Here is a 24,716-nt window from a genome sequence, read left to right as displayed (position 1 = left end):
ATTTTTAATGAATTTATTTGCAAATTATGGTGGAAAATAAGTATTTGGTCAATAACAAAAGTTTCTCAATATTTTGTTATATACCCTTTGTTGGCAATGACACAGGTCAAACGTTTTCTGTAAGTCTTCACAAGGTTTTCACACACTGTTGCTGGTATTTTGGCCCATTCCTCCATGCAGATCTCCTCTAGAGCAGTGATGTTTTGGGGCTGTCGCTGGGCAACACGGACTTTCAACTCCCTCCAAAGATTTTCTATGGGGTTGAGATCTGGAGACTGGCTAGGCCACTCCAGGACCTTGAAATGCTTCTTACGAAGCCACTCCTTCGTTGACCGGGCGGTGTGTTTGGGATCATTGTCATGCTGAAAGACCCAGCCACGTTTCATCTTCAATGCCCTTGCTGATGGAAGGAGGTTTTCACTCAAAATCTCACGATACATGGCCCCATTCATTCTTTCCTTTACACGGATCAGTCGTCCTGGTCCCTTTGCAGAAAAACAGCCCCAAAGCATGATGTTTCCACCCCCATGCTTCACAGTAGGTATGGTGTTCTTTGGATGCAACTCAGCATTCTTTGTCCTCCAAACACGACGAGTTGAGTTTTTACCAAGTTATATTTTGGTTTCATCTGACCATATGACATTCTCCCAATCCTCTTCTGGATCATCCAAATGCACTCTAGCAAACTTCAGACGGGCCTGGACATGTACTGGCTTAAGCAGGGGGACACGTCTGGCACTGCAGGATTTGAGTCCCTGGCGGCGTAGTGTGTTACTGATGGTAGGCTTTGTTACTTTGGTCCCAGCTCTCTGTAGGTCATTCACTAGGTCCCCCCGTGTGGTTCTGGGATTTTTGCTCACCGTTCTTGTGATCATTTTGACCCCACAGGGTGAGATCTTGCGTGGAGCCCCAGATCGAGGGAGATTATCAGTGGTCTTGTATGTCTTCCATTTCCTAATAATTGCTCCCACAGTTGATTTCTTCAAACCAAGCTGCTTACCTATTGCAGATTCAGTCTTCCCAGCCTGGTGCAGGTCTACAATTTTGTTTCTGGTGTCCTTTGACAGCTCTTTGGTCTTGGCCATAGTGGAGTTTGGAGTGTGACTGTTTGAGGTTGTGGACAGGTGTCTTTTATACTGATAACAAGTTCAAACAGGTGCCATTAATACAGGTAACGAGTGGAGGACAGAGGAGCCTCTTAAAGAAGAAGTTACAGGTCTGTGAGAGCCAGAAATCTTGCTTGTTTGTAGGTGACCAAATACTTATTTTCCACCATAATTTGCAAATAAATTCATTAAAAATCCTACAATGTGATTTTCTGGAGAAAAAAAATCTCAATTTGTCTGTCATAGTTGACGTGTACCTATGATGAAAATTACAGGCCTCTCTCATCTTTTTAAGTGGGAGAACTTGCACAATTGGTGGCTGACTAAATACTTTTTTTCTCCACTGTAAATAAGAACAAACCTAAGAAGATGTTAGTTCTAGAGCTTGTTGTGTTTTTACTTGGGGAAACCAAAAAATAGCGATGAACATGCTTGATACCACTGTGAAGTCCAAGAGGACATAACAGCTCAAAATACAGCACTTGCAATCAGAACTCCAGGCATGTAATTTCGACATGACGTGCAGAGAGATTTGTTAAAACAGAGTACAAATAGGCTCCAAAGTGATTTGTCTGTTTCGGATACAGTCCAACCTACAGGTGCGGTGTGTGCATCCATGCTGCTCTCTAGTGTGCCAAGCTACCTAAATAGTTCATTGCAGCAATTGGGACAGGTCCAGAGGTTAATCCCAAACAGCCCACAAAATGTTGTTGTGATTTCTGTAAAAGGGAAGGGCATATGGTCAGGTGCTGTTGGAACCTAGAAAGAGGAAATCCTCCAGCACATTTTAGACAGCCTGCCAGCCCACCGAGTAGGACCAACTATTCAGTTAGGTTTTGTAACTCTTTTCACAGAAGTGGTAATATGATGCAGAAATGTTGGGATTTGGGGTTTGGTAGACATTCTAGATTCTACTTTCAGCATAGGGTAGATTTCAAGCTTTCTCCTAAAACGTTGGATGTTGATTATTTGACGATGATGTGTTAATAATTTCTTCCTTTGCAACTCAATAATTTCTATATCCATTTGTGATGGCTATACAGGTTACTTTTGTGAATCTGCTTCCTTTGATGTATACAGAGAGCTAGACTAAATGTAATGGCTCCTGTAAGACACAAAGAATAGTTTGTTTTCCTATGCTTGGTGTATATGGCTAAGTCCATCTGAATGTATAGGTGTGTGTGCTATAAAAAGTAATTGCTTTGTTTCTCACAAAACAGTCTTAGAACTTTCACCATTGGTATGCTAATGTTGGGTGCTTTAAACTGAGATGCTAATACATTTAATTTTCAAATGTGACTCATTTCAGGAAACTAGGTGTATGTCGCGCGTCACTACTTCACAGTAGCGCCATTTGAAGGTAAACTATTTTTAAAAAATCAAAATGCGTTTTTTCGCAGAAATGCCTTCTGAAACGTGAACTTTCATGTGCCGTAATAACAAACTTGTATGCCATCTGTAAATACGAATAAATTGGTTTAGCCATGGGAAAAGATAGCAACCTTCCCGCTAGCCATGGTTGGCTGAGATAATGAGTGGGCTGGACATGCCGAGAGATGAGATCGGATTGGTCTGCCATGTAGCACGCTTCTGTCTATAATATGATCTGGTCAGTATGTGTAGGTAATCCTTTCTAACGCAGCTTTTTTGGAGAACTGCATAAGTGTTGCTCTCCACATTCTGGAGGACCGAATTCTGAAGTCAGTGGAATTAGAGTATGATAGCTAAGGAGATGGAGAAAATTCTGCCGTTTGATTGCAAATATGCAGACGGAGTCGAAAAGGGAACACACAGAAGGCTCCAGATTACATCTTCAAACTAAGGGCAACCATGGCATCCGTGACAGAGAGGGAGAAGTGTCCATCCATGTATACGGGTAAGAAAGTCTAGCTAGCTACATTTTCAGATATTACACGTTTCTAATTTTGTCAAAAAGTTGTTTACATTTCAAGTTAAAGTGAACTGGTAGCTAGCTTGCTAATGTTAGCTGGCTGGCTAGCTAGCTAACGTTATATGTATGATCTGTGTAGTAATATTATTCGTATCTCAGAGCCATTTTCATTGCTAGTTATAGCTTAATGTTAGCTAGCTAACATTGAACCTGGTTGGTTAGCTACCTGCAGATTCATGCAGGGTAGTAAAGTTATGAGTTGGGATAATGGTTCATTGTTTAGCTATCTACATGTCTAAACAAAAGACTCCACTATGCAAGTAACTAATCAAATAGAATGTTTATGATGTCACTGCGACAACTGTCGATAGACGTAGCTGGTAAATTAGCTCTGGCTATCTACTCCGATTTCAGAGCACTCTCGTCTGAGTGTGCCAGAACGCAGAATAACTGACAAAATTACGAACGCTCAACACCCATTGAATATGGCCGGTGTCAGTAAACGTTGGCAAGAAAAGCATACTTAAATTGTTGCCAGCAGCAGAGTTGCAGTCACCAATGCTCTGGATAACATCAAAACAGCCTAACCAGCTCTGCTAGGGTGAGTAAAATGGTCAGAGTGAGCTGTTCTCTCATTTGTGTCTGAAAGTAGCTAGCTAGCAAGCCAACGTTAGCCAGTTAGCTTGAATGCTTGACTGCTGTTGTTAGGTCAGAACGCTCTGCTCAACCCTACTTTTCGGCCAGAGCATCCAGTGTGCGCTCCGAGAGCAAAACGCTCTCAATTTACGAACGGCCAATCTGACAACGCTCTGAGTTTACGAACGCCCAGAGCACACTCTGGCACTCCAGATTAAATTTACGGACACACCCATAGAATAAACCAGCCTTTAGTCTTGAAATCTTTGGTTGTTTAGTACATAGCCTCACATGTGAATCCTTAAAGAGATGGGTGGGGCTAAAGCTTATAAGGGTGTGAACGATGCTGAATGGGTATAGACAAAGAAGAGCTCTCCAGTGGGTACCAAAACATTCAAGGGCCATTTTCTTAAAAGTGAGGTTACAAATTGATCAATTTTCAAAGCAGAATTACTTTCCCATTGTTCCTCAACTGTAGTGTATGATATACCATTTTCTAGCTTCTACTTTTATCCAATGTAAAAAAAACACAATTTCAAATGTTGCTACATAAGACCAAATCGAGCCGGTCGGTCACAAAGTAAGTAAGCATTTCACAGTAAGGTCTACACCTGTTGTATTCGGCGCATGTGACAAATAAAATTGTTTTTGATTTGATGTGAGGTGTTTATAATATCATATATATCAAATATTACCAAACTACAGTATATTAAGTCAAACTCACCAATTCCTTTTTCACTTGCATGCTCTCTTTCATCTTCAGATTGGCAGCCACCTAATATAAGAGAGACATAACATGAGAAAATGGACCCTAGAAGGGTGAGGTCCATGCCAACCACCTTATCCAACAACATTATCCATGCGTCTAACAGTGACCTCACCATCATGGTCTCCCATGCTACATGGAAGTAATATAAGGTTACCTCACCATCATGGCCTCCCACGTGGTGCGGCATGGCAGCAGCATGTTTAACTGTGACCTCATCATCATAGCCTACATATCTGAGGTGATCTCACCATCATGGCCTACATGGCTAACAGAAGGGTGACAAAACCATCATGGCCTCCTGTGTGATGAGGTGTGGCAGCAGCATGACTAACTATGACCTCACCATCATGGCCTACATCTCTAAGGTGACTTCACCATCAGCATGTCTAACAGCAAGGTGACCTCACCATCATGGCCTCCCGCGTGGTGAGGTTTGGCAGAAGCATATCGTCCTGCATGATGTAACATGACATCTTCCTGAAGCTACGCAAATCCCTCGGCCGCCCGTTCACCAGGATCTGACCCTTCATCCCCGTCTCTCTGTTACACAAACACAGAAACACACAGTAAATGACTGAAACTTGCATCTGATCTAAGTGTGCAGAGACTTTTTTATTCAATACAGTCTTCCTACATCTTGGCCACTTTCTCAGATCAGATAAAGTCCATGGTTTACTATTTCAGGACTGTAGCGTAGGACTGCTATGAAAGTATTCACCCCCCTTGGCATTTTTCCTATTTTGTTGCCTTACAACCTGGAATTAAAATTGATTTTTGGGGGGTTTGTATCATTTGATTTACACAACATGCCTACCACTTTGAAGATGCAAAATATATTTGGGGGTGAAAAAAACAAGAAATAAGACAAAAAAACAGAAAACTTGAGCATGCTTAACTACTCACCCCCCCAAAGTCAATACTTTGTACAGCCACCTTTTGCAGCAATTAAAGCTACAAGTCTCTTGGGGTATGTCTCTATAAGCTTCGCACATCTAGTCACTGGGATTTTTGCCCATTCTTCAAGGCAAAACTGCTCCAGCTCCTTCAAGTTGGATGGGTTCCACTGGTGTACAGCAATCTTTAAGTCATACCACAGATTCTCAATTGGATTGAGGTCTGGGCTTTGACTAGGCCATTCTAAGACATTTAAACGTTTCCCCTTAAACCACTCGTGTGTTGCTTTAGCAGTATGCTTAGGGTCTATGTCCTGCTGGAAGGTGAACCTCCGTCCCAGTCTCAAATCTATGGAAGACTGAAACAGGTTTCCCTCAAGAATTCCCCTTTATTTAGCGCCATCCATCAGTCCTTCAATTCTGACCAGTTTCCCAGTCCCTGCCGATGAAAAACATCCCCACAGCATGATGCTGCCACCACCATGCTTCACTGTGGGGACGGTGTTCTCGGGTGATGAGAGGTGTTGGGTTTGCGCCAGATATAGCGTTTTCCTTGATGGTCAAAAAGCTCAATTTTAGTCTCATCTGACCAGAGTACCTTCTTCCATATGTTTGGGGAGTCTCCCACATGCCTTTTGGCTAACACCAAATGTGTTTGCTTATTTTTTTCTTTAAGCAACAGCCTTTATCTGGCCACTCTTCCGTAAAGCCCAGCTCTATGGAGTGTACGGCTTAAAGTGGTCCTATGGACAGATACTCCAATCTCCACTGTGGAGCTTTGCAGCTCCTTCAGGGTTCCCTTTGGTCTCTTTGTTGCCTCCCTTTTAGCTGTGAACCTTCTTCCGTCACTAGGGTCTCGGATCATGCAGAGTCCTTCTCCATTTATCAACATCGCTCTGTGGAGTGTGTCCTTCTGGCAGCGTACCAATAGGGACGTTGAGAGTCCCTGCTGCAAAGACACACAGACACAGACAGACACCCACGGGGGGCCAGTATGAAAAAATAAAAATAAAAATGTATGCACTCACTAACTGTAAAGTCGATCTGGATAAGAGTGTCATATTTGTTGTGGTGCCATATTCTTTCCATTTTTTAATAATGTATTTCATGGTGCTCCGTGGGATGTTCAAAGTTTTGAATATTTTTTTAGAACCCAACCCTGATCTGTACTTCTCCACAACTTTGTCCCTGACCTGTTTAGAGAGCTCCTTGGTCTTCATGGTGCCGCTTGCTTGGTGGTGCCCCTTGCTTGGTGGTGTTGCAGACTCTGGGGCCTTTCAGAACAGGTGTATATATACTGAGATCATGTGACACTTAGATTGCACACAGGTGGACTTTATTTAACTAATTATGTGACTTCTGAAGGTAATTGGTTGCACCAGATCTTATTTAGGGGCTTCATAGCAAAGGGGGTGAATAGATATGCACGCGCACCTCTTTCCGTTATTTATTTGTTCGAATTTTTTGAAACCAGTTATTTTTTTCATTTCACGTCACCAATTTGGACTATTTTGTGTATGTCCATTACATGAAATCCAAATAAAAATCCTCCCCCATGTCTCACCTGGACCCAGCCCATTCTGCCCCATGTCTCACCTGTACCCAGCCAGGATGTTCATCAGAGTGGACTTCCCGGCCCCTGACGGCCCCATGATGCCGATGAGCTCCCTGCTACAGAACCTTCCTGACAGACACTTTAACAGGGCCTTGTAACCTGGGACGGGAAACACAACATTCAGTAAACAACATCAATGTTCTAGAATATTGGACCATTGGTTTTCATACTTTTCGAATTCTCAGCGCTGCACAAGCTATTTCTTCAACTGTCAACACATTCAAATGAATAGAGGACGCGTACAAGGAAACGCGTTGGTTGAGAATTTTGGGAAGGTGCATGTTCGGGCTGTGCGTCCCAAACTATCGTGTCTCAGCGTCTGTGGACTAGGAAGGTTCATACACACCTGGGGGCATGGGGTTTAATAAAAGAGAGATGATCAGATGATAAACAAGTGAAAGATTAAGAGGGAGAGGGAGGATGGAAACAGTGAGATTTAAAAGGGATAAAGGGATAGAAATGAAAGGGAATGAAACAGGGGGTGAATTAAACCAATAGGGAGAGGTATGAGATGAGACATCAGGATTAAGACTGGAACAGACAGGGAGATTGAAAGGGGGGATAGATAGATGGATCAATAAAGGGCGAGGAATATTCCATCTCCAGAGCTTTGGCCAACAGTGCCACAGAGTGCATTAAAGCAGGTATATTGCTGTCTGTCAGTTTCACTGTCTATACAGCGTTCTGGAGCTCTCTCACTAGCAACATACATTCAGAGAGCATTACAACAGTAGTACACAAGGTATGGCTGTCTGTCTGATAACAATCCACAGTCTATACAGCATTGTGGAGCCCTCTCATACACTCAGCATCTATTATAAAAACACAACAAAATACAATGTACAGAGTGCTTGTTCACATATCATTGGTCACTGTTACAGGCTTTGGTTTTTCCATTTATATTTAGAGGATGGACTTACCACGTTAGCACGTGGGGCGCACCGATTGATGTCACCTCGTTTGTGTTACACCTGCGCTGGTTTGTCATCTCGTTAGTGGGAAGGTGTTTTACCTGTGCTGTCCCAGGTGCTATTTAAGAGTGGCTGGCCCAGTGCTCCTGTTGTCATGAGCGATGTGGAGGGTAAACACCTTTAGTTGGCTCTCCTTATTTGGTTTCTAGACAAACAATCCTTTATCTGATCTTTGCTGTTTCTGTTTTGCTCCACTTTTTGGTTTGCTTCCTGTCTTGTGCAAGTTCTCCCACTTAAAAAGATGAGAGAGGCCTGTAATTTTCATCATAGGTACACGTCAACTATGACAGACAAAATGAGGAAAAAAAATCCAGAAAATCACATTGTAGGATTTTTTATGAATTTATTTGCAAATTATGGTGGACAATAAGTATTTGGTCAATAACAAAAGTTTCTCAATACTTTGTTATATACCCTTTGTTGGCAATGACACAGGTCAAATGTTTTCTGTAAGTCTTCACAAGGTTTTCACACACTGTTGGTGGTATTTTGGCCCATTCCTCCATGCAGATCTCCTCTAGAGCAGTGATGTTTTGGGGCTGTCGCTGGGCAACACGGACTTAACTCCCTCCAAAGATTTTCTATGGGGTTGAGATCTGGAGACTGGCTAGGCCACTCCAGGACCTTGAAATGCTTCTTACGAAGCCACTCCTTCGTTGCCCGGGCGGTGTGTTTGGGATCATTGTCATGCTGAAAGACCCAGCCACGTTTCATCTTCAATACCCTTGCTGATGGAAGGAGGTTTTCACTCAAAATCTCACGATTCATGGCCCCATTCATTCTTTCCTTTACACGGATCAGTCGTCCTGGTCCCTTTGCAGAAAAACAGCCCCAAAGCAAGATGTTTCCACCCCCATGCTTCACAGTAGGTATGGTGTTATTTGGATGCAACTCAGCATTCTTTGTCCTCCAAACACGACGAGTTGAGTTTTTACCAAAAAGTTATATTTTGGTTTCATCTGACCATATGACATTCTCCCAATCCTCTTCTGGATCATCCAAATGCACTCTAGCAAACTTCAGACGGGCCTGGACATGTACTGGCTTAAGCAGGGGGACACGTCTGGCACTGCAGGATTTAAGTCCCTGGCGGCGTAGTGTGTTACTGATGGTAGGCTTTGTTACTTTGGTCCCAGCTCTCTGCAGGTCATTCACTAGGTCCCCCCGTGTGGTTCTGGGATTTTTGCTCACCGTTCTTGTGATCATTTTGACCCCACAGGGTGAGATCTTGCGTGGAGCCCCAGATCGAGGGAGATTATCAGTGGTCTTGTATGTCTTCCATTTCCTAATAATTGCTCCCACAGTTGATTTCTTCAAACCAAGCTGCTTACCTATTGCAGATTCAGTCTTCCCAGCCTGGTGCAGGTCTACAATTTTGTTTCTGGTGTCCTTTGACAGCTCTTTGGTCTTGGCCATAGTGGAGTTTGGAGTGTGACTGTTTGAGGTTGTGGACAGGTGTCTTTTATACTGATAACAAGTTCAAACAGGTGCCATTAATACAGGTAACGAGTGGAGGACAGAGGAGCCTCTTAAAGAAGAAGTTACAGGTCCGTGAGAGCCAGAAATCTTGCTTGTTTGTAGGTGACCAAATACTTATTTTCCACCATAATTTGCAAATAAATTCATAAAAAATCCTACAATGTGATTTTCTGGAGAAAAAAAATCTCAATTTGTCTGTCATAGTTGACGTGTACCTATGATGAAAATTACAGGCCTCTCTCATCTTTTTAAGTGGGAGAACTTGCACAATTGATGGCTGACTAAATACTTTTTTCCCCCACTGTATCAGCACATTTCACTGGCATAGATGCAATGTGCATGCCTTGCTCTGATGGAAAAGTAGTGATCAGACCCTGACCCAAGTAGCTTAAGAACACCTGCTCTTTCCATGACATAGACTGACCAAATTAATCTAGGTGAAAGCTATGATCCTTTATTATTGTCATTTATTAAATCCATTTCAGTCAGTGTAGATGAGTTAAATAAGGATTTTTAAGCCTTGAGACAATTGAGACATGGATTGTGTATGTGTGCCATTCAGAGGGTGAATGGGCAAGACAAAAAATCGAAGTGCCTTTGAACGGGGTATGGTACTGAAAAAGGTGCACCGGTTTGTGTCAAAAAGTGCAACGCTGCTCGGTTTTTCACACTCAACAGTAAACCGTGTCTATCAAGAATGGTCCACTGCCCAAAGGACATCCAGCCAACTTGACACAACTGTGGGAAGCATTGGAGTCAACATGGGCCAGCATCCCTGTGGAATGTTTTCGACACCTTGTATTGAGGCTGTTCTTAGGGCAAAATGGTGGGGTGGGGTGGGGTGGTGCAACTCAACACATCCACTAGACTCGTCTCCAGCCGCTGATGTGAGAATACAGTATGTCTGGCAATGCGATACGATACATCCACTTATCATGACACCAACTGAGCGCTAACAGTGCCCTATCAAGTCATTGCGATCCGGCTGACCCCCTACTCACTGGCCTAATAGACAGTTAGTTTAGAGTGAGTCTGAGGCTGCGGCCCAGTGTTCTTTACTGAACGCTCTCCTGACTCTCTCTCTTCTGCCTCTCTCTCTCGCTCTCTCTCTCCTTTATCTCTATCCTGCCTCTCTCACCTGCCTCTCATTCTCTCTCTCGCTCTCTCTGTGTGGACACGCACACACACACATAATCAAGCATAGACAAAGACATACAGTGTATTCGGAAGGTATTCAGACCCCTTGACTTTTTCCACATTTTGTTACGTTACAGCCTTATTCTAAAATGGATTAAATCGTTTTTTTCCCCTCATCAATCTACACACAATACCCCATAATGACAAAGCAAAAACAGGAAATATCACATTTACATAAGTATTCAGACCATTTACTCAGTACTTTGTTGAAGCACCTTTGGCAGCAATTACAGCCTCGAGTCTTCTTGGGTATGACGCTACAAGCTTGGCACACCTGTATTTTGGCAGTTTCTCCCGTTCTTCTCTGCAGATCCTCTCTGTCAGGTTGGATGGGGAGCGTCGCTGCACAGCTATTTTCAGGTCTCTCCAGAGATGTTAGATCGGGTTCAAGTTCGGGCTCTAGCTGGGCCACTCAAGGACATTCAGAGACATTCAGAGCGCGTCCTGAGCGCTCTGGAGCAGGTTTTCATCAAGGATCTCTCTGTACTTTGCTCCGGTCATCTTTCCCTCGAACCTGACTAGTCTCCAAGTCCCTGCCGCTGAAAAACATATCCACAGCATGATGCTGCCACCACCATGCTTCACCATAGGGATGGTATTGGCCAGGTGATGAGCGGTGCCTGCTTCCTCCAGATGTGACACTTGGCATTCAGTCCAAAGAGTTCAATCTAGGTTTCAAAAGACCAGATAATCTTGTTTCTCATGATCTGAGAGTCTTTAGGTGCCTTTTGGTAAACTCCAAGCGGGCTGTCACGTGCCTTTTACTGAAGAGTGGCTTCCGTCTGGCCACTCTACCATAAATGCCTGATTGGTGGAGTGCTGCAGAGATGGTTGTCCTTCTGGAAGGTTCTCCCATCTCCACAGAGGAACTCTGGAGCTCTGTCAGAGTGGCCATCGGGTTCTTGGTCACCTCCCTGACCAAGGCCCTTCTCCCCTGATTGCTCAGTTTGGCCGGGCGGCCAGCTCTAGGAAGAGTCTTGTTGGTTCCAAACTTCTTCCATTTAAGAATGATGGAGGCCACTGTGTTCTTGGGTACCTTCAATGCTGCAGAAAATTGTTGGTACCCTTCCCCAGATCTGTGCCTCAACACAATCATGCATCGGAGCTCTACGGACAATTCCTTCAACCTCATGGCTTGGTTTTTGCTCTGACATGCACTGTCAACTGTGGAACTTATATGCCTTTCCAAATCATGTCCAATCAATTGAATTTACCACAGGTGGACTCCAATCAAGTTGTAGAAACATCTCAAGGATGATCAATGGAAACAGGATGCACCTGAGCTCAATTCCGGGTCTCATAGCAAATGGTCTGAATAAATAACGTATTACTGTTTTTTATTTTTAATACATTTGCTAACATTTCTAAAACCAAGTTTTTGCTTTTTTATTATGGGGTATTTTGTGTAGATTGATAAGGGAAAAAAGGCATTTAATTGTCACGTCTACTCCCGCTCCCCTTCTCCGGCGCTCGACGTCGCCGGTCTACTAACCACCGGTCCTGGCAACACATCTTTACGCACACCAGCGTCTCATCATCAGTCACACCTGGACTTCATTACTCCCTGATTACTTACCCTTGATATAGCACTCTTTTGTTATCAGTTATCAGGCAGTATTGGTTATGTTTCCTTGTCAGACATTTCTCTTGTTTTGTATCCATCTATGTTCTTTAATATTAAACTCACTAACTGCACCTGCTTCCTCACTCCCTGCATCGATGTTGCTGAATACTGCCTCACCAAATTGAAGCAGCTGTTAATCAGGACATTTCCCAGATGGTCAGTGAACAGGGACACCCACTTTGCCAACACCACGACCAGCTGGCACAACTGGGGACGGCTATGGATGAGGTCCTCCGCGTTCTTCAACGTCTCGACATTTCACGAGGGGCGTCACCTGCAACAAGCGGAGGACAAGTCGACCCAGCGAGCCAGCACCCCAGCCCATCCAACAGTCTGCCCAGGTCAGCGATGCCCGTTTGTCCCTCCCGGACAAATATGACGGGTCTCCCTCTAAATGCCATGACTTCCTACTCCAGTGCTCCCTCTATTTCACTCATCAGATGGGAGCCCCCACCACGGAGCGGTCCAAAGTTACCACGGTTACTGCTGACCGGACGGGCGTTGGAGTGGGCTACGGCCGTCTGTGAGAGAGGAGAGGAGGAGCTTGGTTCCTATGAGGGGTTCATGGCTCTGTTCAGGGGGTTCTTCGACCATCCACCGGAGGGCAGAGAGCGGGGTGAGCGCCTACTCCAACTACAGCAGGATGGCCAGACCACGGCAGAGTACGCGCTCACCTTTCAGACAGTGGCAGCATCCAGCGGATGGAATGAGCCGGCGCTCTGCACCCTATTCAGAAGAGGATTGTGCGAAGAGGTCCAGACGGAGTTGGCGTGATAAGAAGACAATCTAACCTTAGACACACTCATCGCGATGGCCATCCGTCTGGATAACCTTCTTCGGGAGCGTCGGCACCCCCATCGCCTCTCTCCCTCCTTCGTTGACCGTTCTGAGTCAGAGCCTGAACCCATGGAGGTAGAGGCCACACGCCTCCCCACGGCTGAACACCAGCTTCAACGGTGTCCGGTATGTCGAGAGCAGAGAAACGGCCCCGTGATCATCCGTCTCCTGGGTTAGGCGTGAGTACTGCATCACTTTCCGCCAAACCTTTTTTTGTATTGATATCGATTTCACTAGCTGGCTGTCCCTCATCTGTTTCTACAGCTCTAGAGGATTCCGGTGCCGTGGTGAATTTTATTGACCAGGCCCTTGCCTCCTCCCTGCACATCACCTCATACCCGCTCTCCTCTCCGTTTCCGGTCCAAGCATTGGATATGCAACCATTGGGATCCGGCACTATTACGCACGTCACAGCTCCTCTCACCCTCACCGTGGGACCCAAGCACCAGGAAAGCCTTCCCTTCCTCATCACCTCCGCACCCATGCACAAAGTCATCCTTGGCCTCCCGTGGCTCCAACTCCATAATCCCACCATCTCCTGGTCAGAGAGGAGGATTACCGCCTGGGCACCAGGATGTCGGAGGACCTGCTTTCCCGCACCCTGTGGTTCCATGTCGGTGGAGGGCCCTGTGAGTGTCCGACAGCACATCAATCGGTCCTCCCGTATTGTTGGTCCCGTGTTTTGGGACGTGCATGTGGATATCCACCAGGCTCTGGAGAGGGAACCCGCTCCTGCCGCTTGCCCTCCGGAGCGCATCTACGTCCCCATGGGGGTCAGAGATCGGTTGCTGACCTGGGCACACACATCCCTCGCCCCTGGACACCCAGGTATTATTGGAGATTTTTCAGTTGAGCATAGTTAATTTTTCAGTTGAGAACAGTTAATCACAACATGACAAGCTGACAATGCACAGTTAACCACAACATGACATAGCCAAGCAGGGTGCAAAAGATAGAGGCCGGACAGGGTGCAAAAGATAGAGTCCTGAAACAAAGCCAGGAAATGGCTCAGGAAATTGACCTACAACTTCTGAGAATTGATTGAGGCTCAGAAAATGGACATGATATGTTTAAAAGAAAATGTCCATACTATGTTTAAGAATCAATCAAAGGTTTAGAACAGAACCAGGAAATGGCTCTGTTATTTTTTATATGACAGGGCTTGGTCCCGCCACCATTGTTTCATAAAACAGGTTGAATAGAAGGAAAATAAGTCAGATTGCACCACTATTATAAAATAAGGAAGTGGGCGGAGCGGTCAAGGTGTGAAAACTTGGAAACAATGGTGGAGGAACTAAACAAGGAGGGATTAACCTAAAAAGGTGTGTAATATGAGGAAGGATGAAACTGTATATAAACTGAGAGCTGAGAGGTGGAAAGTTACTTGCTCTGCAGACCATCTCGGCTCTATTGCTTGTGTACTAAAGTCTATCTTAATTCTACAAAAACTTTGGAAGTCCTTTGATTCTTTTAACGAGGATTAGGACAATTTTCAACATCATAATCACATCTCAATCCCTTTCTGAGAAATACTGGTGGCCCACTTTGGCGCAGGATGTTGCACACTATGTCAACTCATGTTCAGTATGTACGCAATCTAAATCTCTCCGGCACGCTCCAGCAGGAAAACTCCTTCCCCTTCCCGTGCCTCAGCGTCCCTGGTCTCATCTGTCCATTGATTTTGTCACTGATCTCCCCTCCTCTGATGGTTTCACCACCATTTTGGTGATTGTGGACAGATTCTCAAAATCATGCCGTTTCATCCCTCTCTCTGGTCTCCCTACCGCTCTTCAGGTTGCTGAGGCACTGTTCCAGCAGGTCTTCCGGCACTATGGCCTTCCGGAGGATATCGTCTCCGATCGTGGCCCCCAATTCACATCACGTGAATGGAAGGTTTTCATGGAGAAGCTGGGGGGTCACAGTCAGCCTCACTTCCGGGTACAGGCCTCAATCTAACAGGCAGGTGGAGAGGATGAACCAGGAGCTGGGGAGGTTTCTGAGGAGTCACTGCCAGGACCAGCAGGGGGAGTGGGCCCGATTCCTTCCTTGGGCTGAATACGCCAAGAATTAATTGCGACACTCCTCCACCGGGCTGATTCCCTTCCTGTGTGTTCTGGGTTATCAGCCGGCCCTGGCTCCGTGGACTCCAAGCCAGACCGAAGCTCCTGTGGTGGACGAGTGGTTGAGGCGCACAGAAGAGGTATGGAACTATGCCAACATGAGACTCCAGCGCACCGTCCGCCGTCAGAAAGAGAAGGCGGACGCCAACACAGTGAGGCTCCCATTTCCTATCCTGGTGATCGCGGCTGGCTCTCCACCAGGAACCTCCCGCTCTGCCTGCCCTGTAAGAAGCTGAGTCCCTGGTTTGTGGGGCCGTTCAAGGTCCTCCGGAGAGTCAACGAGTTAAGTTACAGATTACAACTACCCACTAACTAACGGATCTCACCATCTTTTCATGTTTCCCTCCTCAGGCCGGTGGTTCCTGCTCCCCTGGCTGATGCCGTCCACAACGACACCCTTCCGCCTCACTTGGACATCGAGGGGAGCCCCGCCTATGCTGTCAGATCACTCCTGGACTCCCGACATCGTGGTGGACTGGGAGGGGTACGGTCCAGAGGAGCGGTGCTGGGTTCCGGTGGACGACATTCTAGATCCCAACATCATCTGAGAATTCCATCTTTGCCGTCCGGACCGGCCCGCTCCTTGCCCTTGGGGCGGTCCTCCTGTCCGCCGTCGTCCTGCAGCTTGAGCTGCGCATCGGGGGGGGGGGTACTGTCACGTCTACTCCTGCTCCCCTCTCCAGCGCTCAACGTCGCCGGTCTACAAACCACCGGTCCTGGCAACCCATTTTTACGCACACCTGCGTCTCATCATCAGTCACACCTGGACTTCATTACTCCCTCATTACTTACCCTTTATATACAGTTGAAGTCGAAGGTTTACATACACCTTAGCCAAATACCTTTAAACTCAGTTTTTCACAATTCCTGACATTTAATCCTAATAAAATTCCCTATTTTAGGTCAGTTAGGATCACCACTTTATTTTAAGAATGTGAAATGTCAGAATAATAGTAGAGAGAATTATTTATTTCAGCTTTTATTTATTTCATCACATTCCCAGTGGGTCAGAAGTTTACATACACTCAATTAGTATTTGGTAGCATTGCCTTTAAATTGTTTAACTTGGGTCAAATATTTTGGGTAGCCTTACACAAGCTTCCCACATTAAGTTGGGTGAATTTTGGCCCATTCCTCCTGACAGAGCTGGTGTAACTGAGTCAGGTTTGTAGGCCTCCTTGCTCGCACACGCTTTTTCAGTTCTGCCCACACATTTTCTATAGGATTGAGGTCAGGGCTTTGTGATGGCCATTCCAATACCTTGACTTTGTTGTCCTTAAGCCATTTTGCCACAACTATGGAAGTATGCTTGGGGTCATTGTCCATTTGCAAGACCAATTTGCGACCAAGCTTTAACTTCCTGACTGATGTCTTGAGATGTTGCTTCAATATATCCACATAATTTTCCTCCTCATGAAAAAACTATTTTGTGAAGTGCACTAGTCCCTCTTGCAGCGAAGCACCCCCACAGCATGATGCTGCCACCCCCGTGCTTCACGGTTGGGATGGTGTTCTTCGGCTTGCAAGTTATCCCCTTTTTCCTCCAAATATAACGATGGTCAATATGGCTAAACAGTTCTATATTTGTTTAATCAGACCAGAGGACATCTCTCCAAAAAGTACGATCTTTGTCACCATGTGCAGTTGCAAACTGTAGTCTGGCTTTTTTATGGAGGTTTTGGAGCAGTGGCTTCTTCCTTGCTGAGCGGCCTTAACAGGTTATGTCGATATAGGACTCGTTTTACTGTGGATATAGATACTTTTGTACCTGTTTCCTCCAGCATCTTCACAAGGTCCTTTGCTGTTGTTCTGGGATTGATTTGCACTTTTCGCACCAAAGTACGTTCATCTCTAGGAGACAGAACGCGTCTCCTTCCTGAGTGGTATGATGGCTGCGTGGTCCCATGGTGTTTATACTTGCGTACTGTTGTTTGTACAGATGAATGTAGTACCTTCAGGCGTTTGGAAATTGCTCCCATGGATGAACCAGACTTGTGGAGGTCTACAATTTATTTTCTGAGGTCTTGGCTGAATTTCTTTAGATTTTCCCATGATGTCAAGCAAAGAGGCACTGAGTTTGAAGGTAGGCCATGAAATACATCCACAGGTACACCTCCAATGGACTCAAATGATGTCAATTAGCCTATGAGAAGCTTCTAAAGCCATGACATCATTTTCTGGAATTTTCCAAGTTGTTTAAAGGCACAGTCAACTTAGTGTTTGTAAACTTCTGACCCACTGGAATTGTGATACAGTGAAATATAAGTGAAATAATCTGTCTGTAAACAATTGTTGGAAAAATTACTTGTGTCATGCACAAAGTAGATGTCCTAACCAACTTGTGGTTGAAAAGCGAGTTTTAATGACTTCAGCCTAAGTGTATGTAAACTTCCGACTTCAACTGTAGCACTCTTTTGTTATCAGTTATCAGGCAGTATTGGTTATGTTTCCTTGTCAGACGTTTCTCTTGTTTTGTATCGTTCTATGTTTGTTAATTGTCACGGTGCTGTGTATAGGTGTGGTGTAGAATCAGGCGCAGGCAGCAGAGGGTAAGTCCAACAAGACTTTACTGAGCACAAAAATAATCCAAAACAGCCCGGAGGCAAAAAGACGCACACAGGCGTAAATGCAAGCGCACACACAGGTGCGTAAATCTCTCCTCACACAACAAGGAGGAAGCTAAGGAAAATAGCGTACCGACACGGGTAGCGCAACCACGACACGAACAATTACACACAACACTAACCTAACAACAAGGAAACTAAATAGGGTGCTAAATGAGACCTAACACAAAACAGGTGTGACTAACAGACAAAACCAAACAAACAAGAAACATAGAGCGGTGGCAGCTAGAACTCCGGAGACGACGACCGGCGAAACCTGCCCGAACAAGGAGGAGGAGCCGCCTCGGCCGAAACCGTGACAGTACCCCCCCCCTTGACGCGCGGCTCCAGCCGCGCGCCGCCTCCGGCCTCGGGGATGACCAGGGGGACGCGGCGCAGGGCGCGTAGGATGACCACGATGGAATTCGGTCATCAGGGACGGATCCAGAATGTCCCTCCTTGGCACCCAGCACCGCTCCTCCGGACCGTACCCCTCCCACTCCACGAGATATTGGAGACCCCCCATCCGGCGTCTCGAATCCAGGATGGTCCGAACCGTGTACGCCGGAGCCCCCTCGATGTCCAACGGGGGCGGAGGAGTCTCCTCAATCTCAAAGTCCTGGAGTGGACCAGCTACCACCGGCCTGAGGAGAGACACATGGAACGAGGGGTTAATATTCTTGTAATCAATAGGTAGTTCTAACCTGTAACTCACCTCGTTCAATCTCCTCAGGACTTTAAAAGGCCCCACAAACCGCCGACCCAGCTTCCGGCAGGGCAGGCGGAGGGGCAGGTTTCTGGTTGAGAGCCAGACTCGATCTCCAGGTGCGTACCCTGGCCCCTCACTGCGGTGTAGGTCGGCGCTCGTCTTCTGTCGACGTATGGCACGCTGCAGATGGACGTGTGCAGCGTCCCACGTCTCCTCCGAGCGCCGCACCCACTCATCCACAGCGGGGGCCTCGATCTGGCTCTCATGCCATGGTGCCAGAACCGGCTGGTACCCTAATACACACTGAAAAGGGGTTAGTTGGGTGGAGGAGTGGCGGAGAGAGTTCTGTGCCATCTCGGCCCAGGGCACATATCTCGCCCACTCCTCCGGCCGGCCCTGACAATATGACCTCAGAAACCTACCCACATCCTGGTTGACTCGTTCAACCTGCCCATTACTCTCCGGGTGGTAACCCGAGGTAAGGCTCACCGAGACCCCCAAACGTTCCATAAATGCTCTCCAGACTCTGGAGGTAAACTGGGGGCCTCGATCGGACACTATATCCTCGGGCACCCCGTAATGCCGGAAGACGTGAGTAAATAGAGCCTCAGCGGTCTGTAGGGCCGTAGGAAGACCCGGCATGGGAAGGAGACGACAGGCCTTCGAGAACCGATCCACAACGACCAGGATGGTGGTATTCCCCTGTGAGGAGGGAAGATCGGTAACAAAATCCACCGAGAGGTGAGACCAGGGTCGTTGTGGAACGGGCAGGGGCTGTAATTTACCCCTGGGCAAGTGTCTGGGCGCCTTACACTGGGCACACACTGAGCAGGAGGAGACATAAACCCTCACATCCCTGGCTAACGTTGGCCACCAGTACTTCGTACTAAGGCAGTGCACCGTCCGGCCAATACCCGGATGTCCCGAGGAGGGGGACGTGTGAGCCCAATAAATCAGCCGATCCCGGACCTCGAGCGGGACGTACACCCGACCCACCGGACACTGTGGAGGACTAGGCTCGGTGCGTAACGCCCGCTCGATCTCCGCATCGACCTCCCACACCACCGGTGCCACCAGACAAGACTCCGGTAGTATGGGAATGGACTCCACGCACCTCTCCTCCGTGTCATACCGACGGGACAGAGCATCTGCCTTCCCGTTCTGGGACCCAGGGATGTAAGTGATCTTGAACACAAACCGGGCGAGAAACATAGTCCATCGAGCCTGGCGAGGATTCAGTCTCCTAGCTGCCCGAATGTATTCCAGGTTACGATGGTCGGTCAGAATGAGGAAAGGGTGCTGAGCCCCCTCAAGCCAATGCCTCCACACCTTTAGGGCCTGTACTACGGCTAACAGCTCCCTGTCCCCTACGTCATAATTCCGCTCCGCCGGACTGAGCTTCTTAGAATAAAAAGCACAGGGGCGGAGCTTAGGTGGTGTACCGGATCGTTGAGAAAGAACTGCCCCGATACCGGCCTCAGACGCGTCCACCTCAACTTGGAAGGGTAAAGTGGGATCCGGGTGCGCCAACACCGGGGCCGAGGTAAACAGGTCCTTCAGTCTCCCAAAGGCCCTGTCCGCCTCAGCTGACCACTGCAAGCGCACCGGACCCCCCTTCAGAAGAGACGTTATGGGAGCTGCCACTTGTCCAAAACCCCGGATAAACCTCCGGTAGTAATTCGCAAAACCCAAGAGCCGCTGCACCTCTTTAACCGTAGTTGGGGTTTGCCAATTACGCACGGCGGACACTCGGTCCACCTCCATTCTCACCCCTGACGCAGACAACTGGTAACCCAAAAAGGAAACTGACTCCTGGAAGAACAGACATTTCTCAGCTTTGACATACAGGTCATGCTCCAACAGTCTCCTCAATACCCTGCGCACCAGGGCTACATGCTCGGCCCGAGTAGCACTGTACACAAGAATATCATCTATGTACACCACTACTCCCTGTGCCTGCATGTCCCGGAAAAGTTCGTCTACAAACGATTGGAAGACTGATGGAGCATTCATTAACCCATATGGCATGACGAGATACTCGTAATGGCCGGATGTAGTACTAAATGCTGTCTTCCACTCATCGCCCTCCCTAATGCGCACCAAGTTATATGCGCTCCTGAGATCCAATTTTGTGAAGAACCTTGCCCCGTGTAAGGACTCCGTCATGGTCCCAATCAGAGGAAGTGGATAGCTGTACTTCACCGTCACCTGATTGAGACCGCGGTAATCAATACACGGACGCAAACCTCCATCCTTTTTCTTCACAAAAAAGAAGCTCGAGGACGCGGGAGAAGTGGAGGCCCATATGTATCCCTGTCTCAGAGACTCGGCAATGTAAGTCTCCATTGCCCTTTTCTCCTCCTGTGACAAAGGATACACATGGCTCCGCGGAAGCGCTGCTCCTGTCTGGAGGTCTATCGCACAATCCCCTTGTCTATGAGGTGGCAACTGTGCCGCTCTGGTCTTACTGAACACGAGCGCCAGATCCTCATACTCAGGAGGAATGTGCAGTGCTGGCATCTGGTTCGGACTCTCCACCGAGGTCGCCCCTACGGAAACACCCAGACATAACCCCTCACACTGAGCAGACCACCCTTTAAGAGCTTTCTCTCGCCACGAAATAGTAGGATCATGGGTCATCAACCAGGGAAGCCCCAGTACCACCGGATACGCAGGAGAGTCGATAAGATAGAGTTGAATCGTCTCCTCATGACCCCCCTGCGTCATCATCCTAAGTGGCGCTGTGACCTCCCCAATCAACCCAGATCCTAACGGACGACTATCTAGGGCATGTACAGGAAAGGGTTTTTCGACTGGAAGGAGGGGAATCCCTAACTTAACACAGAATCTCCGGTCTACAAAATTCCCAGCTGCGCCTGAATCGACTGCGCCTGAATCGACTAGCGCCTGAATCGACTCCCCACTGTATGACCTGCTCTCTCCCTCACCAGGGGACCCTCCCCAGCACCTAGCCGCGGTGTGCCCTCCGCGCCCACACTTGGTGCAGGAGACTGCCCCCCTCGGGCTCCTACCTCTTCTCCCTCTAGCGCCAGCACCTCCAAGCTCCATCGGACACTGCTCGGAGGCGCTGGAGGGTGGAATGGGGGGCCCCCACCTGGGACGTCCGCGGGTCGCCAGCAGGTTGTCCAGTCGAATGGCCATGTCCACCAGCTGGTCAAATGTTAGTGTAGTGTCCCTGCAGGCTAACTCCCTGCGGACGTCCTCCCGAAGGCTACATCTGAAGTGGTCTATGAGGGCCCTCTCATTCCACCCCGCATCAGCCGCTAGAGTCCGGAACTCCAGCGCAAACGCCTGAGCGCTCCTCATCCCCTGTCGGAGGTGGAATAGACGTTCCCCCGCCGCTCTCCCCTCTGGTGGATGGTCGAAGACCGCACGGAAGCGACGGGAGAACTCCGCATAGGTGACTGTGGCGGCGTCTATTCCCCTCCATTCGGCGTTGGCCCACTCCAACGCCTTGCCGGTGAGACAGGAGATGAGGGCGGAAACGCTCTCGTATCCCGAGGGCGCCGGGTGTATGGTGGCAATGTAGAGCTCCACTTGTAGGAGGGACCCCTGACACCCGGCAGCGGTGCCGTCGTACGCCCTCGGGAGCGAGAGCCGAATCCCACTGGGTTCCGGTCGATGGACGGGCTGGCTGTCCGGTGGTGAAGGTGATGGTGCGATAGGTGGGGCTGTGGGAACCCCGCTGGTCTCCCATCGACGAAGGGTGTCCATGACGCCCTCCAAGGCGTGCCCGATACGGTTGATCCGGTGCTCTTGTTCAAGGAGACGCTCCTCCATGGTGTCGACGGGTGCTCCTGCTGATTCCATATTGAGGTGTGTAATTCTGTCACGGTGCTGTGTATAGGTGTGGTGTAGAATCAGGCGCAGGCAGCAGAGGGTAAGTCCAACAAGACTTTACTGAGCACAAAAATAATCCAAAACAGCCCGGAGGCAAAAAGACGCACACAGGCGTAAATGCAAGCGCACACACAGGTGCGTAAATCTCTCCTCACACAACAAGGAGGAAGCTAAGGAAAATAGCGTACCGACACGGGTAGCGCAACCACGACACGAACAATTACACACAACACTAACCTAACAACAAGGAAACTAAATAGGGTGCTAAATGAGACCTAACACAAAACAGGTGTGACTAACAGACAAAACCAAACAAACAAGAAACATAGAGCGGTGGCAGCTAGAACTCCGGAGACGACGACCGGCGAAACCTGCCCGAACAAGGAGGAGGAGCCGCCTCGGCCGAAACCGTGACATTAATATTAAACTCGCTAACTGCACTTGCTTCCTGACTCCCTGTGTCAACGTTACATTAATCCATTTTAGAATAAGGCTGTAACAAAACAAAATGTGGAAAAAGTGAAGGTGTCTGAATACTTTCCGAAGGCAATACATATAGGTAGAAAAAGTGCAGTTCATAATCAACGATTCATCTGTACACTATATACAGTATACATCAGTACACTCTGTCAACTACAATATCAACTGAATGCCAGCCGCTGGTCCTACTAGTGTCTTTTAATACAGTATTGTATCCCAGTATTGTATGGAGAAGCTGTGTCTCTCATATACAGTGAGGGAAAAAAGTATTTGATCCCCTGCTGATTTTGTACGTTTGCCCACTGACAAAGACATGATCAGTCTATAATTTTAATGGTAGGTTTATTTGAACAGTGAGAGGCAGAATAACAACAAAAAAATCCAGAAAAATGCATGTCAAAAATGTTATAAATTTATTTGCATTTTAATGAGGGAAATAAGTATTTGACCCCCTATCAATCAGATAGATTTCTGGCTCCCAGGTATCTTTTATACAGGTAACGAGCTGAGTTTAGGAGCACACTCTTAAAGGGAGTGCTCCTAATCTCAGCTTGTTACCTATATAAAAGACACCTGTCCACAGAAGCAATCAATCAATCAGATTCCAAACTCTCCACCACGGCCAAGACCAAAGAGCTCTCCAAGGATGTCAGGGACAAGATTGTAGACCTACACAAGGCTGGACTGGGCTACAAGACCATTGCCAAGCAGCTTGGTGAGAAGGTGACAACAGTTGGTGCAATTATTCACAAATGGAAGAAACACAAAAGAACTGTCAATCTTCCTCAGCCTGGGGCTCCATGCAAGATCTCACCTCGTGGAGTTGCAATGATCATGAGAACGGTGAGGAATCAGCCCAGAACTACACGGGAGGATCTTGTCAATGATCTCAAGGCAGCTGGGACCATAGTCACCAAGAAAACAATTGGTAACACACTACGCCGTGAAGGACTGAAATCCTGCAGCACCCGCAAGGTCCCCCTGCTCAAGAAAGCACATATACAGGCCCGTCTGAAGTTTGCCAATGAACATCTGAATGATTCAGAGGAGAACTGGATGAAAGTGTTGTGGTCAGATGAGACCAAAATTGAGCTCTTTGGCATCAACTCAACTCGCCGTGTTTGGAGGCGGAGGAATGCTGTCTATGACCCCAAGAACACCATCCCCACCGTCAAAAATGTAGGTGGAAACATTATGCTTTGGGGGTGTTTTTTTGCTAAGGGGACAGGACAACTTCACCACATCAAAGGGATGATGGACAGGGCCATGTACCGTCAAATCTTGGGTGAGAACCTCCTTTCCTCAGCCAGGGCATTGAAATGGGTCGTGGATGGGTATTCCAGCGTGACAATGACCCAAAACACACGGCCAAGGCAACAAAGGAGTGGCTCAAGAAGAAGCACATTAAGGTCCTGGAGTGGCCTAGCCAGACTCCAGACCTTAATCCCATAGAAAATCTGTGGAGGGAGCTGAAGGTTTGAGTTGCCAAACGTCAGTCTCGAAACCTTAATGACTTGGAGAAGATCTGTGATTGCCAACAAGGGTTTTGCCCCAAGTACTAAGTCATGTTTTTTAGAGGGGTCAAATACTTATTTCCCTCATTAAAATGCAAATACATTTCAAACATTTTTGACATGCGTTTTTCTGGATTTTTTGTTTTGTTATTCTTTCTCTCACTGTTCAAATAAACTTCCCGTTAGAATTATAGACTGATCATGTCTTTGTCAGTGGGAAAACGTACAAAATCAGCAGGGGATCAAATACATTTTTCCGTCACTGTAGAAGCCGAATAGGTTATTCAGTTCACATATATTATAACCTTGATCGAAAAAAAGACTGTGTATTGTACTGTGCAGCCGTCTCCATCAACCTGGCCAAGGCTTTCGACTCTGTCAATCACCGCATTCTTATTGGCAGACTAAATA

General features: G+C 47.4%; 1 protein-coding gene across 3 annotated transcripts in view; it reads right to left on the bottom strand.

Moving 5' to 3' along the window:
- abcg4a (ATP-binding cassette, sub-family G (WHITE), member 4a) overlaps window positions 1-24,716 on the bottom strand; it is a gene marked incomplete at both ends in the record, with an annotated part of 60,516 nt that overhangs the window by 17,003 nt on the left and 18,797 nt on the right. For all 3 annotated transcript variants that reach the window (XM_084178249.1, XM_084178250.1, XM_084178251.1), the window contains 3 exons: window positions 4,358-4,408; window positions 4,810-4,942; window positions 6,892-7,009. In XM_084178249.1, coding sequence (XP_084034375.1) covers window positions 4,358-4,408; window positions 4,810-4,942; window positions 6,892-7,009 — 302 coding nt within the window. The remainder of the gene's footprint in view (window positions 1-4,357; window positions 4,409-4,809; window positions 4,943-6,891; window positions 7,010-24,716) is intronic.

The sequence above is a fragment of the Coregonus lavaretus genome (genome assembly GCF_964263955.1).
Source record: "Coregonus lavaretus genome assembly, chromosome: 15".
Taxonomy (NCBI): domain Eukaryota; kingdom Metazoa; phylum Chordata; class Actinopteri; order Salmoniformes; family Salmonidae; genus Coregonus; species Coregonus lavaretus.
The sequence above is the reverse complement of the archived record's forward strand: the minus strand, read 5'-3'. Positions and strand labels throughout refer to the sequence as shown.